Source organism: Aspergillus lucknowensis, assembly GCF_044049455.1.
Source record: "Aspergillus lucknowensis strain CBS 449.75 chromosome Unknown BJX67scaffold_44, whole genome shotgun sequence".
NCBI lineage: Eukaryota > Fungi > Ascomycota > Eurotiomycetes > Eurotiales > Aspergillaceae > Aspergillus > Aspergillus lucknowensis.
The window spans coordinates 12,526-30,082 of record NW_027263588.1 but is presented as its reverse complement, the minus strand read 5'-3'; the positions used below and the strand labels follow the sequence as shown (position 1 = coordinate 30,082).

At 56.9% G+C, this 17,557-nt stretch overlaps 5 protein-coding genes across 5 annotated transcripts; 3 read left to right on the top strand and 2 right to left on the bottom strand.

Moving 5' to 3' along the window:
* Positions 1-74: 74 nt before the first annotated feature.
* Positions 75-6,570, top strand: BJX67DRAFT_390208 (acyl transferase domain-containing protein; the record flags this gene model as incomplete). The annotated part of the gene is made up of 7 exons (XM_071034603.1): positions 75-2,361; positions 2,395-2,555; positions 2,589-2,624; positions 2,655-5,358; positions 5,412-5,897; positions 5,958-6,073; positions 6,133-6,570. 7 exons carry the CDS (start codon positions 75-77, stop codon positions 6,568-6,570), a joined length of 6,228 nt encoding a protein of 2,075 aa, XP_070883045.1.
* Positions 6,571-7,103: 533 nt separating this feature from the next.
* BJX67DRAFT_228508 (Zn(II)2Cys6 transcription factor domain-containing protein) lies at positions 7,104-9,286 on the top strand. Its single transcript, XM_071025874.1, has 2 exons — positions 7,104-7,358; positions 7,408-9,286. Exons 1-2 carry the CDS (start codon positions 7,210-7,212, stop codon positions 9,146-9,148), a joined length of 1,890 nt encoding a protein of 629 aa, XP_070883044.1. The 5' UTR covers positions 7,104-7,209; the 3' UTR covers positions 9,149-9,286.
* Positions 9,287-10,087: 801 nt separating this feature from the next.
* Positions 10,088-11,384, bottom strand: BJX67DRAFT_390206 (alpha/beta hydrolase family esterase). The gene has a single exon (XM_071034602.1). The coding sequence runs from the start codon at positions 11,190-11,192 to the stop codon at positions 10,284-10,286; it is 909 nt and encodes a 302-aa protein (XP_070883043.1). The 5' UTR covers positions 11,193-11,384; the 3' UTR covers positions 10,088-10,283.
* A 1,294-nt stretch (positions 11,385-12,678) lies between these two features.
* On the top strand, positions 12,679-15,206 carry BJX67DRAFT_362015 (glycoside hydrolase superfamily). Its single transcript, XM_071029943.1, has one exon. The coding sequence runs from the start codon at positions 13,090-13,092 to the stop codon at positions 14,488-14,490; it is 1,401 nt and encodes a 466-aa protein (XP_070883042.1). The 5' UTR covers positions 12,679-13,089; the 3' UTR covers positions 14,491-15,206.
* A 478-nt stretch (positions 15,207-15,684) lies between these two features.
* On the bottom strand, positions 15,685-17,209 carry BJX67DRAFT_390198 (M20 family metallo-hydrolase; the record flags this gene model as incomplete). Its single annotated transcript, XM_071034601.1, has 3 exons — positions 17,006-17,209; positions 16,699-16,957; positions 15,685-16,644 (listed from the first exon to the last, which is right to left on the bottom strand). Exons 1-3 carry the CDS (start codon positions 17,131-17,133, stop codon positions 15,685-15,687), a joined length of 1,347 nt encoding a protein of 448 aa, XP_070883041.1. The 5' UTR covers positions 17,134-17,209.
* Positions 17,210-17,557: the final 348 nt, after the last annotated feature.

The window sequence follows — 17,557 nt, the reverse complement described above, 5'->3', positions numbered from 1 at the left end:
TACGGCTATTCTGTCTTTTCTTCAGATCTGACTCTTTTTCTCTCTTTCTGCTGTTCCTGTTTCCTTGTGTAAAGATGCTCAGCTTTCTTCATCCCGCGATAGACCTGGCTTCCAGAGTGAAGTCAAGCCCGCTCATGGGCGGCAGGTCGTCTGCATCTTCAGAGGATCTCTTGTCTACTCCAATGATGGAGGATTTGGATACGCCCATCACTGAGTATCCCTTGGGATCCCCTCCGCGCATGCCCTACCGCAGTGAGGACATTGAGGCTGCCTTCCTCCGCTCCGAAGCCTCCATCAAAAAGTGGTCCCTGTTCCACGACAAGTTCGCAGCTACGTTGGACGATCTGAGGGGCCGACCCATCGACAGTGCCTCTCTCATTGAGAAACTCCAGAGCGTGACCCGTTCTGTGCGCGAGATTCTCGACAGTGGAGACCAGCTGGTGCACGAGGACGGCCCGCAGGAGATGCTCAAGCAGTTCGTGCGCGTCGTCAACAAACATCTCTGCCAGGATGAAGACATCCACACTGTCCTGGCGCCGTTGGCTCTAGAGCCGGAAGAGAAGTTCCACATCATCCAGACCTACTACGAAGCGATCAGTGTGACCCAGTTTATGCCACTGAGGAGGACCAGCAGTCTGCTCACGGACGCCCTCTGCCGTCGGGCCAACATTGTGGCGGTCTTCAATGGGCAGGGGGTAGAGAGCTACTTCAGTGAGCTACAGCATCTCTATGATACATATGGAGGACAGCTGGCGGAGCCCTTATATGCCATGAGCAACCAGCTCCGGAGGCTGGTGTCCGATGTGCGCGCCCAGGACATGTATCCCCATGGCCTGGATGTGGTCGGCTGGCTCGAGAACCCAGAGTCGCGCCCGTCCGCTGACTATCTCCTCTCTGCTCCTGTCAGCCAGCCTTTGATCGGTCTTGTGCAGCTTCTAAGTTATGCCGTCACCTGCAAGATCCTCAACAAGAACCCCGGCGAGCTTGGCCATCATCTCAGTGGCGCCGCCGGCCACTCTCAGGGCATTGTCGTCGCAGCACTGCTGGCCACAGTCGTCTCATGGCCGACATTCTTCGACGCCGCAAGCACCGCGCTCCAGGTGCTGTTCTGGATTGGGTGTCGTTCGCAGCAGTGCTTCCCATCTTCCTCCATCCCCCCGTCCCTGGTGAATCAGTCTGAGCGCCTGAGCCCCATGCTCAGCGTCAAGGGCGCTTCGCGTGAGTCCCTCCTCAAGGACCTCGACGCACACAACCGACATCTCCCCGCCACACAGCAGGGCTCCCTTGCCCTGATCAACGGCCGGCAGCAGTTCGTGGTGGCCGGCAACCCGCTCTCGCTCTACGCCTTCGCCAACACGCTGCGCAACAGCTCCAGCACCACCAACACAGCCCGCGTGCCGTTCAGCCAAAGGCCCCCGTTGATCACCGCGCGCTTCCTCCCCATCTCAGTTCCCTTCCACACCAGCCTCTTGAAGGATGCCGAGGCCCAAATTCTGGAGGACCTTCGTTCCGTTCACGTCCCCGGGAACAGCCTCCTCTTCCCTGTCCTCCGTACCGACAACGGGGCCGACCTCCGCGAGTTCGACAATCTCATACCCGAGCTCGTGCACATGGTCGTCTGCGGCCGCGTCGATTGGGAGCGAGCCACGCGCTTCCCCTCTGCCACTCATTTCCTCGACTTTGGCCCCGGCCGCGAGACCGGAATCGGGGGGCTGCTGGCCTCCGCAAAAGCCGGCACCGCTGCACGCGTGATCCTCTCGACCACCCTCACCGGCCCCAGCAAGACGCTCGGCTACATGTCCGAGTTGCTCAGCCGGCACCGTCCTGTAGTCTACAATACCAGCTGGGAACAAGACTTTGCTCCGCGGCTCGTCCGCGTAGGCGACGACATCCTCCTCGACACCAAATTCTCCCGCGCCTTGGGTCTGCCCCCAGTCATGGTAGCTGGCATGACCCCGACCACCGTCTCGCCGGACTTCGTCGCCGAGGTCATCAACGCGAACTATCACATTGAAATTGCCGGCGGCGGTTACCACGATGCAGCCGGCATGCGCTCCGCCCTCACCCGGCTCGTTAACCTCATCCCCGCCGGCCGCGGCATAACCGTCAACCTGATCTACGCGAACCCGCGTGCCATGGGCTGGCAGATCCCCCTCCTCGCCCAATTGCGGCAAGAGGGCTTCCCCATTACCGGGCTCACAATCGGCGCGGGCGTGCCCTCCCCCGACATCGCCAGCGAGTATATCCGCGACCTCGGCCTGAGCCATATCTCGTTCAAGCCGGGCTCGAAAGAAGCAATCGATAATGTGCTACGCATCGCGGATTCGAATCCTGGCTTCCCCATTATCCTGCAATGGACTGGTGGGCGTGCGGGCGGGCATCACTCGTACGAAGATTTCCATGAACCCATCCTGGACCGGTACGCCCAGATCAGAGCCTATTCGAACCTCATCCTCGTCGCGGGTAGTGGGTTCGGTGGAAGCGATGATACCATTCCTTATATCACGGGGTCATGGTCTACCGTCTTGGGATACGCGGCCATGCCTTTTGACGGTGTTCTTGTCGGCAGCCGCGTTATGGCTGCCCAGGAGGCGCGGACCAGTCCCGCTGTGAAGCAGGCGATTGTTGATACCCCCGGAGTACCAGATTCCCAGTGGGAGGGGACATACAAGAAAGCAACCGGGGGCGTTATCACAGTGAAGTCCGAAATGGGCGAGCCGATCCATAAGCTTGCGACGCGCGGGGTCCTGCTATGGGCAGAGCTTGATAAGGAGATATTTTCTCTTCCTGCGGCGCAGCAGCTCGAGGAGTTACAGAGACGCAAGGGCTCGCTGATGAAGCGACTGAATGCGGATTTCCAGAAGGTTTGGTTTGGCATCGACCAGGAGGGAAATCCCGTGGAGATCTCAGAGATGACCTACGCGGAGGTCCTCACAAGGGCTGTTGATCTGCTCTACCTCAAGGATCAGCAAGCCTGGATTGATCCCTCGTACCGGACCTTCGTGGCAGACTTTATTCGCTGCGTCGAGAACCGCCTGAGCGCGCGCCAGCCTCGACCTCGTGCGGTTTTCCAGTCCGCGTTGCAGCTGGATCGGCCCCAGGTCTTCCTGAGCGAGTTCTTGCAGGCCTATCCGGCGGCTCTGGAAGATGTGATTGTCCGCGAGGACGAGGACCAGCTGGTAAAGCTGTACAAGCAGCCCGGGCGCAAGCCCCTGCCGTTCATTGTCGCGCTCGACGAGTCGTTCGAGTACTGGTTCAAGAAGGATTCTCTGTGGCAGTCTGAGAGACTGGAGGCCGTCATCAATCAAGACGTCGGGCGAATCTGTATTTTGCATGGCCCCGTGGCGGCGCAGTACACCAAGGTCGCCGATGAGCCGGTGAAGCAGATCCTCGATAACGTCCATAAACCGCATGTTCAGGCCATCCTGAAGCAGCAGTACGCCGGTGACGTGAGCCTAGTCCCAACTCTGGATTACCTGTACTCCGCAGGAACAGTATCGCCCGTTTTGTCAGCGCAGGACGAGCTGCTGCTGCTGCCACATATCAAACACAGTCGTTCATACGACCCGCCCACCCTTGCGTACGATCTGGAAGGCCCCGACGAGAGCCTGCCGACCGAGAAGCAGTGGCTGGCTCTCATCGGCGGGACGAAGCCATCCTGGCGGAAGGCATTGCTGACGCTGAACGAGATTGTGCAGGGGAAGATGCTGGCAAAGAATCCCATCCAGGGCCTTTTCGCTCCTCGCGCCGGCCTATCCGTGCGCATCATTCACCCCGGACGGCCCCAGGAGACGGTCATCCTTATGCGGCAGAAAAGCAGCCATGGACAGGAGAAGGACGAGGCGACAGTGGAAATCCGTGCTTTATCTGCCTCAGAGATCATGCTGACTCTGCGAGCTCCTATGACGGGGGGCAGTGCTGGCAACCCCCCGGTCGATCTGGTGCTGCGCTTCACTTACAAGCCTACATACGGCAGTAACCCGATCCACGAGGTCATGAGCACACGCAACCAGCGCATCAGCCGGTTCTACAAACAGCTCTGGGTCGGAAACGCAGGGGATGATGGAATAAGCCTGCAAGAATCCGCCGACGACGTGCAAGTGCTGACCCGCGAAGCGATCTTACAGTTCACCAAGGCCATTGACAACCGGAACAGCGCATACAATGGGAAAAAGAACTCTAAGTCGCTTGCGCCGCTTGACATGGCGATCGTGGTCGCGTGGAAGCCGCTGATGCGCTGTCTCTTCACGGACGCAGTCAACGGCGATATCCTCAAGCTCCTGCATCTGAAGAACGATTTCCGGGTTCTTGACAACGCGAGGCCCATGCGCGAGGGCGACGTGTTGTCTTCGACAGCCGAGATCGAGTCGATTCGAATCCGCCCAGAGTCAGGGAAGGTAGTTCGCGCTGTTGCCACGATCTCCAGGGAGGGCACGCCCATCATTACCGTCACCAGTGAGTTCATTCTCCAGGGTCGGTATGAAGACTACCATAAGACGTTTGAGACAAGAGAAGAGCAGGTGTACAAGCTGCCCTTGAAGTGTCAGCGGGATGTGGTCCTGCTAGCATCGAAGCCCTGGTTCCGCATCGCCGCGGCCGACCTCAGCCTCGACGACCACCTGGACGACGAGCTCACTTTCCGGCTGAAGAGCTCGTACCATTTCCGCGACGCCAACACGTACAGCCAGGTCTCAACGTGCGGGACTGTCAGCTGTACTGTGGGGAACAAGGATATGATAATCGGCACCGTGATGTTCAAGAGCAACTCGCACTTCCGCAAGAACCCGGTCATCGACTTCCTGGCCCGTCGAGGATTTGCCGACGACGATGTCAAGCCGCTTCCGAATGCTGTGCCCCTGGCCGCAGACGTCCGCATTGAGATGCCCGTGTCTAGTGACCAGTACGCTGCCGCCTCAGGAGACAGCAACCCAATCCACATATCGCGTGCATTTGCGCGGTACGCAGGCCATAATGAAGGTCGGGTCATCCACGGCATGCAGACTAGTGGCCTGGTCCGCGGCGTCGTGGAGTTGCATGCGGCAGGAAACGATCCGCAGCGCATAAAGGCCTGGTCTGCTTCTTTCAAGGGCAAGGTGTCCCCCGGCGAGACCCTCCTCGTGGATATCAGCCACACGGGGATGAACAACGGCCGCTTGATTGTCGTTGCTACCGCACAGTCGGAGGCGTCCGGTGTAGAAGTATTCCGCGCGACGGCTGAAGTGGCCCAGAAGCCAGGAGCCTACCTGTTCACTGGCCAGGGCAGCCAGAAGCCGGCGATGGGGATGGACCTGTACGAGACCAGCCAGGCCGCACGCGACGTATGGCACACGGCCGAGCAGTTCTTCATGAACACCTACGGTAGGTTCCTCATCCCAGCCATACCTGGAAACCAGGACGCTAACAGCACACAGGCGTCTCAATTCTCGAGATCATCCGAAACAATCCCAAGGAGTACACCGTGCACTTTGGAGGCAGCCGTGGCAAAGCCATCCGCGAGAACTACATCTCGCTGGACTTTGAAGTGGTGAACGAGCAGGGTGAGATCGAATCAGTCCGCGCCTTCCAAGAGATCACCCATCGCTCGCGCTCGTTCACCTACACTTCCACCGGGGGTCTGCTGCACGAGACGATCTTCACGCAACCGGCGCTGGTGCTCATGGAGCTGGCGCGGTTCCACGACATGCGCGCTCGCGGTCTGATTAACGAAGACAGCTGCTATGCCGGACACTCGCTTGGCGAGTACGCCGCACTCGCTGCGGTGGGCGAGGTCTTCACCGTAGAGGGAGCCACCGCTGCGGTCTTCTATCGTGGTCTGACTATGCAGAAATCCATCGAGCTGGACCGATCCGGCCGGGACTATTCCATGGTTGCTGCGAACCCCAGCCGGGTATCGAAGAGTATGTCTCTCGTTCTCCCTGTTACACCTTTCATCCCCTGCATGGATCTGACATATACAGACCTCTCCGAATCCGATCTCTGTGCTATTGTCAGCTCGGTTGAAGCCGCAACAGGGGGTCTCTGCGAGATCGTCAATTTCAATGTCGAGTCTACGCAATACGTTTGTGCTGGCGACGTATGTGACCCGTCTGCCCTCGTCTGCCCCCGTCTGCCATCATACTAACAACTCCGTAGCTCCGGAGCCTCGACTGCCTTTCCAACGTCCTGGACTCTCTCGTCACGCACCCTGAACACCTCAGCTCACCCGAAACCCTCAGCACCTCCGTCCCGGCCATTGTCGCCTCCTGTCTCGCGCAGACTGACAAGAAGCCCACGCCGCTGGTCCTGCAGCGCGGCAAAGCCACGATCCCCCTGAAAGTCAACGTCCCCTTTCACAGCAGTCTTCTGCGCCCAGGCGTCGACACCTTCCGCCGCTCGCTCCGTAAGGCTATTCCAGAGCATATGGTTCGGCCGGAGAAGTTGATTGGGAGATATATTCCGAATCTGACGGCGAGGCCGTTCGAGTTGAGTAAGGAGTATTTTGAAAATGTTCTTGCTATTTCCGACAGTCCGTTTGTGAGGGAAATTCTGGACAGGTGGGATGATCATAATGTTGCCGTTGCCGTTTGTTGAATCCAATCAGATTTGTTATGTTCGCCGTTTGATTCCATGTCGCAATTGAGAGAAAGAGTATTGTCCTACGGTGTAGACTCCGGACAGTGAGAGGTGTCACGCATACTGCAACCAGCCCAGAGAGGTCACTACAATACGGACCCATGGCCTAACTGTGCTATATAACTGGCTGGCACGTAACTTGGTGCCATGGACCCCAGCACCACCATCCTCTCCCCGTCGTAACAGACGTACGTGTGGAAAATAAACGTCCAAGAAGTTTCGTATTTTATATCACCGGCCGTATATGTTTCTAATAAAAGCTCAACATAGCCTGATTCCAAAACCACGCTCTCCTGTGGCCCCCAGAGCAGCGCCATCTCCCCTGTCACCTGTGTCGGGCAGCAAGACAAACATCGATCGCCCGCTGCCCGAAATAGCTCGATAAGGGGATCCGAGGGAACCTCGACTTCGATCCCATTTCCGAACTCGGAGGACGTCTTTGTCTCAGGCTGTCAGCTTACAGGGATAACCTGAGGAGGGCCTGCACGCTGGGTGGTTCAGCTGAGCAGACGCCAGCTGACTCAGACAAGGCTGGCATGGGGCCATCCCAGCGTCATCGCCACTGCCAGCACGGCGAACCTGCTTGGGATTTCGTCGATGGCGCCTCGAGGCGGACCTGATAATGAGGGGAAAGCGCCCGCCACAATAACTCCTCAGGACTCCCAGGTCAACACATTGAAGAACATGACCGTCAATCCTTCCCGCTCCCTGCAGGCACGGTCGCGAAATGGGTGCATCACTTGTCGGTGAGTTGGATGCCCCCAGGTTGCCGGGCGAAAGGCTTAACGGCTGTAGCATCCGTCGGGTGAAATGTGATGAAGAACGGCCGCACTGTCGCCGATGTCTGTCGACCGGCCGCGAATGCGACGGGTACATGCCTCTCACGGGGCAGCAGCCAAAACAGCAACCGCAACAGCAAGTGTCGAAGGCAGGCTCCTCGGAGTTGCGCATCATCCAGCACACGCCGCAGGTGACCCAGCCCACGCAGCTGCGCATGTTCCCCGGTGCCAATGCACTCCTCACGGAAGACGAGTATCGAGCACTGGAATTCTTCAACGTGCAAACCGTCTCGTGCTTCGGACCCCGTGCTGGAGGCTGGCTGCTGAACGCCGCCTGCCAGGATCCGGCCATTCGGCGAGCTGCGATGGCCATGGGGACCATGCACCGCGTGGTGTTGTACCACAGCCAGATGCCCCCGCATGACCGCCGCAGGGGGATCCAGCTCGCCCTGCAACAGTACAACTCGGCGATTCATCAGGGACTGAAACTCTTTGCAGGCAGTAATGACAGCCCGGCGGACCGGATCCTTTGCATGTGCGTGCTCTTCTTCTGCTTGGACAGCCTCCAGGGCCACTTCCGATCGGCTTTGCGACACGTTGGCTCAGGGCTGCGCATCCTCGCCCAGCGCCAGCTACGAGGGCAACAGGCAGAGAACACGCTGCTGCCGCCGGACGTGATCCAGTCGCTGTTCGCCACCCTGGAGGCCCAGATGCTGGAGATCGATGGCCAGTCGCCGCTGTTAGACGATAAGGGACTGTCCGGACGGGACGCCGGCCGGATGGCGCCCCTCTGGACGCTCGAGGAGGCACAAGATACCTTCCAAAGCATCTACAATGAATTCCTGCGCTTGTTGATCTTCTCCGCAACTCTCGAAGAGCCGGTTGACGCACTGCAGATGGTGGAGATCATCGAGCAGGTAATGGTCCGCAAACAACAGGTGCAGACGGATCTCGACTCCTGGTCCCTCGAGTTCGACCAGTTCCTCGCGCACATCTTCCATTGGGACAGCGCAGGCCATGCATCGCAGCAATCGATCCGAATGCTCCAGCTCTGGCGCACCATGCTGACCATGGTGCTGCACATGGGGTGGCCTCCCCAAGACACTGCTTGGGAGAGTCATCTCAGCGACGTAAATACCATTCTCGACCTCGCGGAGCAGATCATCGTCATGTCGTCCCCTGTAGAACTAGAACCATCAGCCAGTGCGACCTTCAGTACCCACGGGCACTCGCCCACCGACAACCCCTCCGGTTCCCGCAGCCATAGCTTGTCCACGTCGTCGTCCGGCTCTCGCGATAACTCGCCTCCTCCAAATACAACAGCAACAACAACACCACCCCTCCCACAACTGAAACATGAAACCCAGAGTGAGCCCACCTTCACCCCCATCCTCCCCCGCGGATTCCACTCGACACCCCCGCGATTCACTTTGGCCTTCGGCATCCTCCCGGCCCTCTGGATCATTGCAACCCAATGTCGCGACTCTGGCGTACGCTACCGCGCTATCGAACTGATCGGGCGCAGCAAGCGCCGCGAAGGCGTCTGGGACTCAGATCTGCACTTTCGCCTGGCACTGCAGATTGCTCGTCATGAAGAGCAAGCGGCCGGGCTGGATGTCGGCATGGAATACACCCAAGCGTGTATCCCGTCCCAGGCGCGGGTGAGGCTGCATGGGAGATTTGACGAGGGGCGCAAGGCGAAAATCAGCTATATCCGAGAGAACGTGAGGGTTGGGGAGGAGATTTTTAGTTGGTGATTGAGGAACCAAAACAAAAGAACAAGAGGATTCTTTCTGTGTTCTTCTGGCAGGAGAAGGAGTGTGAGATGAAAAAGGGGTCCTCATGCTGAGCCTCGGCTCGGAGCTGTTGGGACCACATGCTGTCATATGTGAACCGATTAACAAGTGGCAGTGACAGATCATCCAACTATATCAGGATTGGCCAGTAGAGTGCTTTGCTACCTCCTCATCACCCTTGTATCTTTACAGGCATCCTCTCTTTCCACTTCCTCTTTCGGTATTGCTCCTGTCCCATGTCCCCATCAAGCTTTCATGTTACCAAATATATATCTCTGCTTCAAGTCTCTACTTCAAGCTCGCTATCTCTACCTACTAGCTTTAGCTTTCTCTTGCTTCTTCCTGCTGACCTAGCTCCTTTGGTGACGGGCAATTATTTACAGGTCGACAAGTTTCTTCCACCTTGACATATCAATCGCCTTTTGACTCGTCGGTCACTCCTCACCAGGCGCATCCCCTTTATAAACCCGTGATTTGAGTTAATACTATATTTAATGGAATCCAGTTCCACGTTGTGCGGATCTGCGCCCAACTCGAGCGGAGCTTTAACTCGCCCATAGTCTGCGTTTGCAAGAACGGACCATAGTGGCGTTCGGCCTTTTTCATTCCTGGACTCGATATTGGCTCCTGCTTCGACCAAAACTCTTCCAGCCCCCGTGTGACCCCATCGTTTATGGAGAGCTGCCCCATCCTGATAGTTTGCATCCACTCCATGCTGAATGATATACTCAGTGCTCAAGAGCCGGTCCGATAGGCGAGCATCCCCCAGTGCCGTTCAGGTTAACCCCTCCGTCCACGAGCAATTGAAATCTCTCGATTGATCCACTTCCCTACCAGACATGGAGAAACACCTGAACAGCTAGAGCACTCATCACAGTTAGAGACGTCTTAAGACAACCCAGTCATATACGGGGGGTTACCACGCCAACTTAGCAAGAGTTAAATATTCTTGGAAAAACATCATTCGGCAGTTCACTACAAACATGTTCCATAATACCTGCTGCAAGGCAGTAACCAGTGCCTAGCAGAGTCCCTCCAGTACGTTGGATACTGAGGTGCCATTGCAAACGCAGAGACTTCCTCTCCTCACACAGGCTCAAGCCCCCGAAAGCTCCGGTGAAGTATAAAATTCCCAAACCGCCTCCGGCACCCAAGTATTGACACCATCCTCTTCGGGATAGGGTGCGTCAGCCGCGCCCTGGATGTGACCACCGTCGTGGGCCGCCCACTTGACCGGATAGCCCGCCATGCAGCCGGTTGCGTCGGTCGTGATATGCGTTCTACTGCCGGGCGTGGGCTCCTCGGCGCCATCCATGGAGTCGCAGCCGTTGTTCGTGACGAAGCGGTCGCGTAGGGCGCGGCCGCCATCAATAGGGAGGGTGCCATCATTGATGCCGTGGATGCCAAAGTAGGCGATGGGGTCGGTGCCGCCATCGCATCCCGAGAGCTCGCCGCCGGCAATGACCGTGACCGCACGGAAGTCGTTGGCGCGTGCACAGGCGATGGCGTAGGACATGGAGGCGCCGTACGAGAAACCCATGGCGAAGCGCTGGCCCTGGTCAACACACAAGCCGGCGTCGATGTATTCGTTCATGGCGTCGATAAATGCAATGTCCTCACCACCAGAGTTGGCCCAGCCGTTGTTAATTCCCTGTGGTGCCACGAGGATGGCTGTGTCATTCGACTTCACCTGCAGGCCAAAGTAGGCCCATGGCAACCCGGTGGTGCCGCCACTCGCGACTTGGTCCATGGTTCCGCCTACCCAGTGCAGGCCGTAGACGAGCCTGTGTCCCTGATCGTTCTGGTAGTTCTCCGGCACATGGATGGTAAACTGGCGTTCCTGGCCGTTGACGGAGATGGTCTGGACGCCCGACGTGATGGTTGGGTCCGAGCCGCAGCCGGGGCTTAACACTGGGGCTCTGATGTGCTGTCTGTGGGGAAGCGCAGTGCCGAGGACAATGGTCGGGGCCACAAGCCCCAGGAGAAGGGTACTAAGGGGAGGCATGTTGGCGAAGGTTGAAGAAGCAAAGCGGTGCAGAAACGATGGGAAGAGTTACGGAGAGGGATGTTATATACATACATACATGCCCTGCGGTGGCATGGGAAATCGTCAGGCGATATGTCCGGTCCATTTCTGTGACGGATATGCTCACTCTGCAGGATATCGATTGATCGGTCTTGTCGAGCTTGTTTCTCTTCCATTCCCATTTTCTTGTCGATCCTCCCCGCTTTAATCCACTCCGTATTTCTCGATTGGGTGAAATTCCGGAGGTGGCGGCACAGACTCCAATCGAACCACAGAAAACACCTGCAGAGTCTGGGGACAGTTTTCTGGGGAATGGACCCGTGAATTTGCCGACGGCTGATACATCGCGGCGCCAGCTCCAACGATGTTTCAATTGACCAAAAATGCCCGAATTTTGCCGGTGATCTTCTGCAGGTGGGAATATAACTCGGTTTGTTTGAGGATCGAACTGCTCAACGGTGCTGTGATTGAGCACTCAGCATGCCCCTCCACCGAAAGTTTCATCCCAAACACCCAACGTTACAACGAATCCAGCGGCTTCCTCAATTCGGCACGGACATGGTTCGACTCTCTGTTCAACTTAGCGTGACGCTGCGACGGTTGTGGGTCGAGATTACGCTGTCAAATAAGGAGAACCTCATCCGCCGCAGGTTTCTGGAACCTTGACCACGGGTCTTTTCATAATCCCGGGGATTCTGGCATCATGCGCATCCGATCACTCCTTCCACTCTTCGCGGCGGCCGCATCAGCCAAAGCAGCTGAGACTCCCGGCCGCGACCGCAGCAGCCTCAATGCCGGATGGAAGTTCTCGCGCTTCACATCCAACCCAGACTCGCTATCATACGACACGCTCAAACCATGGATGCTGCCCTTGGCCAATGACTTCATCGTCGATGGTTCACAGCACGAAATCCCCTCAGATACGCCCCCGGGCGGCGATGTTGAGTATGTCCAGGCGTCCTTCGACGACTCCGACTGGCAGAGCGTCGACCTGCCCCATGACTGGGCAATCGAAGGCCCTTTCAACGCGCCTGGTATCAGCGGCGGCATGGGTCGGCTGCCCACGGACGGGGTGGGCTGGTACCGGCGCATCCTCACTGCCACGGCGGACGACGTGGACGGGAGCAAGTCCGTCTTCCTCGACATCGACGGCGCCATGTCGTACGCGGCGTTGTGGCTCAACGGGAACTTGCTGGGTGGTTGGCCATACGGGTATGCCTCGTGGCGGTTGGACCTTACGCCGTACCTGAAGGCAGGAGACAACATCCTTGCCGTGCGGCTGGATAACGCGGTAGATAACTCGCGTTGGTACCCCGGTGCCGGCATCTACAGGAACCTATGGCTTGTCAAGACGGACACGACGCATGTCGCGCAGTGGGGCACGTATATCACGACTCCTTCTGTGTCTTCGAGCTCGGCGACGGTGGACCTAGTGGTACAGGTCGAGAACAAAGGTAATGACACTCGACGGGTTGGCGTGAGCACGGATATCTATGCGATCGACCAGGCCACGGGAGAGCCCGGGACGGCGGTGGTGGCCTCGTTCGAGACCACTACGGTCAATGTCGACAGCGACACGAAGCAGTCCCTCAACGGATCCGTCAGGATCCCCAATCCCAGCCTCTGGGGTCCGCCGCCTGGCCAGACACCGAACCTTTACGTCGCCGTCACGACCTTGTCCGACAGCGAGACCGTCATTGACACCTACACGACCCGATTCGGAATCCGTTCCATCACATACGACCCGAACGAAGGACTCCTGGTCAACGATCAGCACGTACGTGTACAGGGGACGTGCAACCATCACGACCAGGGCTCCATCGGCACTGCCTTCAACTTCCGGGCGACGCAACGCCAACTGCAGACTCTGCAGGAGATGGGGACAAACGCTCTGCGCACGTCACACAACCCGCCTGCGCCAGATTTCCTCGACCTGGCGGACGCCATGGGCTTCTTGGTCCTCGACGAGGCCTTTGACTGCTGGTCGGTGGGCAAGACGACCAACGACTATAACCTTCTCTACTCCGACTGGCATGAGCCAGACCTGCGTGCACTCGTGCGGCGCGACCGGAACCACCCCTCAGTCATCGCCTGGAGTCTTGGAAACGAGATCCCGGAGCAGGGGGAAGACCTGGGAGGCGAGGAGGGCCAGGAGCTGCACGACATCGTGAAGTCCGAGGACCCGACGCGCCAGTCCACCTCGGCCATGAACTCAGCCCCCGAAACGGCGCCGCTGGCGAACGTACTCGACATCGAGGGGCTGAATTACCAGGGCGAGTACGGCGCCTACGGCAGCTTCCACAGCCAGTTCCCCGACAAAATGGTCTGGGGTACGGAGACGTCGTCGTGCATCAGCAGCCGTGGTACCTACCTCTTCCCGCCGACCAGCGAGAATAATGATATGTACAGCAACGACGGGGGGTCCGACAGCAGCAACTTATGGGTCAGCGCCTACGACCTCTATAACCCGGGCTGGGGCGCCAGTCCTGACCAGGTCTTTGTAGCGCAGGACGACTTCCCCTTCGTAGCCGGCGAGTTCATGTGGACTGGCTTCGACTATCTCGGCGAGCCGACACCCTACGGCGACAACGAAAACGCGCGCAGCTCGTACTTCGGCATCGTCGATTTGGCTGGCTTCAAGAAGGACCGCTACTACATCTACCAAGCCCGGTGGCGGCCCGACCTGCCAATGGTCCATATCCTCCCGCACTGGACCTGGCCCGAGCGCGAAGGGCAGACCACCCCCGTGCACGCCTTCAGCGCTGCGGACGAGGTTGAGCTCTTCGTCAACGGTGTCTCCGCCGGCCGCCAGACACGGCCTGACGAGTCCGTCTACCGCTTCCGCTGGGACGACGTGCAGTATAGCGCCGGCGACCTCCGGGCCGTGGCCTACAAGAACGGCAGCCAATGGGCCGTCGACACGCGCAAGACGGCCGGCGACGCAGCGGCGCTGAATGTCACGGTCGACCGAGCGAGCATCGCCGGCGACGGGGTGGACCTCGCGTACGTGAGCGTTGCTGTCACGGATGCCGATGGGACGGTCGTTCCACACGCGGACAACACCATCACCTTCAGTGTCAGCGGGCCGGGGAAGCTGGTGTCGACGGATAACGGCAACCCCACCGACCTGACGGCCTTTCCGAGCCCGACCCGCAACGCGTTCTCGGGGCTCGCGCTGGCGATTGTGAAGGCGAATAAAGGAGCTACGGGGCGGATTACCGTCTCAGCCAGCGCGGATGGACTCACTGGCGGGGATGTAGTCATAACGGCGGGGTGATGCAGTACTTGCACCAGTCCTCAGTATTCAACATACTGAAGGGACTCAATTGCAGTGGTACAGAGTATGGAGATGGAGATTCATCGTGTATCTATATGTACGGCATTCAACTGCCTCAAAAAAGACAGATAGTTCAGGACACCTCGCGGTGATCAAATCCATTGCGGTGCAGGAACCCTCCTTTCCCAACCAGAAGAACAGCACTTCGAAGCCTCCTATCCGTCGTCGGGAATATTCTCACATCCAAGTCTCCTATTATTGGGACATCTAGACTGGACTTATTTTCTCCTGTTATGTGCCTTGACCCACCATAGCCTCCTGGACGCACGGCTACACATTGACGTGGACATGCGCCTTGCCGCTGGAGAGGGCCGTCGCCCGCGTCATGTTGGACACACCCCACAACCCGCCGCCTAAACTCTCCCCGGACTTGAATGCTTATGAATTCGGCGAATTAAATGGCCACTATATTGTCATTGCCTCGCTATCCTCGGGCGTATACGGAAAATCTCTGCGGCAACTGTTGTGTCTTGCATGCGTTTAACATTCCCACGGCTTCGATGTGGATTGATGGTTGGAATCGAAGGCGGTGCTCTACCCTGATATAGATGGTGAGAGTCATCTCCCCAAGGAAAGGATTGCATTGCTGGAGAGGAAAATCAAGCCAAGGTTAAGGTAATATAGGTCTGAGTCTAAAAAATAAAATGAAGACGGAGTGTGCTCTGGTTATCGGGAGCTCTACACAAGACTTGTTGATAAAAAGACATCTATAGCAAGAAGAGTATCTGTCTAACAGCTAGCAGCCTGTAGAATCCAGTAGCAGCAGCAGCGGATCTTATAATACTAATGCAGTGACTCCAATCTGCTTCAAGACACGATCCAAAGAGCAGAGAGAGTTCTCCTTGTTTATCAATCCCCCTCACTGCAGTCGCATCCTATAACCATGGCCTTCCTATCTGCCCCTGTATAAAATAGGGATGCCTTCTTCTTGTAATAGTGTTTATAACTATAGTTCTTTCCTTTTTGCATCTACCTAACCTTTAATATTCATCTTAGCTTTAGAACAAGCTTTTCAATTTCTAGTACACAGGCCATCCTGCTAGGTATACTATATCAAAGTTGCAGGTGCCCGGTAATACTGCAGCCTGACCACGTGAAACAATCCATATTAAGACCAACGCACAAGACTAAATCTCATGCCTTCGCCACTTGCTGCTGCAGGTACGCGTCAAAGTTCAGCACTGCCTTACCAAGTACCAAAGCGCCTTCTTTGCAATCCTCCTTGTCGCTCCATTCTTTTGCACAATGACTGATTCCATCCTTACCCCGCACAAAGACCATCCCCGTTGGGCACTTTAGTCGAGTCATCGTGGAGTCGTGTGCAGTGCCGGTACGAGATCCAATGCCCTTGTCACCACATGCTCGTCGGACACAGTCGACTGCCTCCGGCCAGAAATTATCGGGTAAGAGATGCACTGGTCGCGTCAACTCATATTCAAGCCCATGAAGAGCCGCGATTCCTTGGATTGAGCGAACAATATCGATCCCCATGTCCTCAAGACCCTCGGTCTCCCTGTGCATTAGGCAGAAGACGACTTTTGTCTTTGACTGGATGTTGCATGCACCACTTGGACCACTTTGTATGTTAGTCACAGTCGTGTATCCATTTTTCGCGTATGCTAATGTTTCCAACTGGACGATGAGCTTTGCTGCGCCAGTCAACGCATCCCGTCGCCCATACATAGGGTACGTGTTGGCGTGGCCGTCCTCGCCTGTGAAGACAACCTCGTAATATGATATTCCTTGCCAACCCTCGACCCAGCCAACCGGCTTGCCAGCTTTTTCTAGGTCTGTTGCTTGCTCTACATGCACTTCGAAATGGGCGGATATAGGGAACTCCTCGAAAGTGTTTGGGCCATCGCCGACATAGCCGATTTTCGCTAACTCGTTGCCCATGGTAATACCGGAGCCATCATTTGAGAGAGAAGCATGAGCCGCGTCGATACTAGACTGACCTGCATAGACAGTCGATGACCCCAAAGGTGGGAAGAAGCGAGCACCTTCTTCGTTGGTCCAATTGATAAGCACGAGAGGAGCACGCGTCATAATGCCCTGCTCCTTGAAGCTGCGGATGACCTCAAGACCTGAAATTACCTGCCGCAACAGTGAGCCATTCCTTCTCAGGCAATAGCATACTATGCAACTTACCCCGAGTGGCCCGTCGAATCTCCCGCCTGTAGCTACTGTGTCGAGGTGGCTGCCCATAGCAATTGGTGGGATTGTGTCGTCCTCGCCACCAAACTTGGCGAATTGGCTTCCCGTGGCATTGACCTTGTACTCTGCGCCCAGTTGCAGTACCTGCTCTCCGAACCAATCCCGCGCCAGCTTGTCATTCTCGTCAGCACAGAGGCGTGTTACACCTCCGGGAGAAGGGGCGCTAAACTGGGCAGTGTAGTGGATATCATCCCTATGTGCCGTCAGATATATTCATTTGTAACAGCACAATTCGACACACCATAACCGGTCGCCATTTATAGTCAGCTTCTGTGCGATTGGCACGGAGCCATACGAACGGCGAACGGATGCTGTATGCTCAAAGGCGAGAGGTGAACAAAGTCGAGTACGAAGAGCACGTGTGAACATTATGCTGCTATGAACTCTCAGTAAATATCACTTCACATATCTTCGTACAAGAGCCCTCATTATATCTGCCGTGGAGACTACGGGCTAGTCGCAAAGAGGAAAATCGGCAGAGAGGCGGCAGATATCCCTATCTATGAGAGTATCGAATTTGGAGATGGACTCCAACAGTAATAAGGCGCCGGATTTCATCAGCACATATCTTATCAACGTAGGCGTGTCGTCGATATGTGCATCAATCGTTCTCCTTTTAGAGAGGATAAGCATCTCCTGTTTCGCTCAGGTTGGCGTGTACCCGAATAGGAAGGTCGGCTGCCCGCCAACCTAGCCTAGTCTCGAAGACCTCGTAGTATTGTGGAACTGCATCCTCCAGTGCTATCTCCGGCCCACCTTCAGCCGGTACACACACATTGATCAAGCATCGATG

Excerpts from the sequence above, each read along its gene's own strand:
- BJX67DRAFT_228508 (XM_071025874.1), top strand. The coding sequence starts at position 7,210 with ATGGCGCCTCGAGGCGGACCTGATAATGAGGGGAAAGCGCCCGCCACA. Across the intron at positions 7,359-7,407 it reads AATGGGTGCATCACTTGTCG|CATCCGTCGGGTGAAATGTG; the intron begins GTGAGTTGGATG and ends TAACGGCTGTAG.
- BJX67DRAFT_390206 (XM_071034602.1), bottom strand. The coding sequence starts at position 11,192 with ATGCCTCCCCTTAGTACCCTTCTCCTGGGGCTTGTGGCCCCGACCATT.
- BJX67DRAFT_362015 (XM_071029943.1), top strand. The coding sequence starts at position 13,090 with ATGGGGACAAACGCTCTGCGCACGTCACACAACCCGCCTGCGCCAGAT.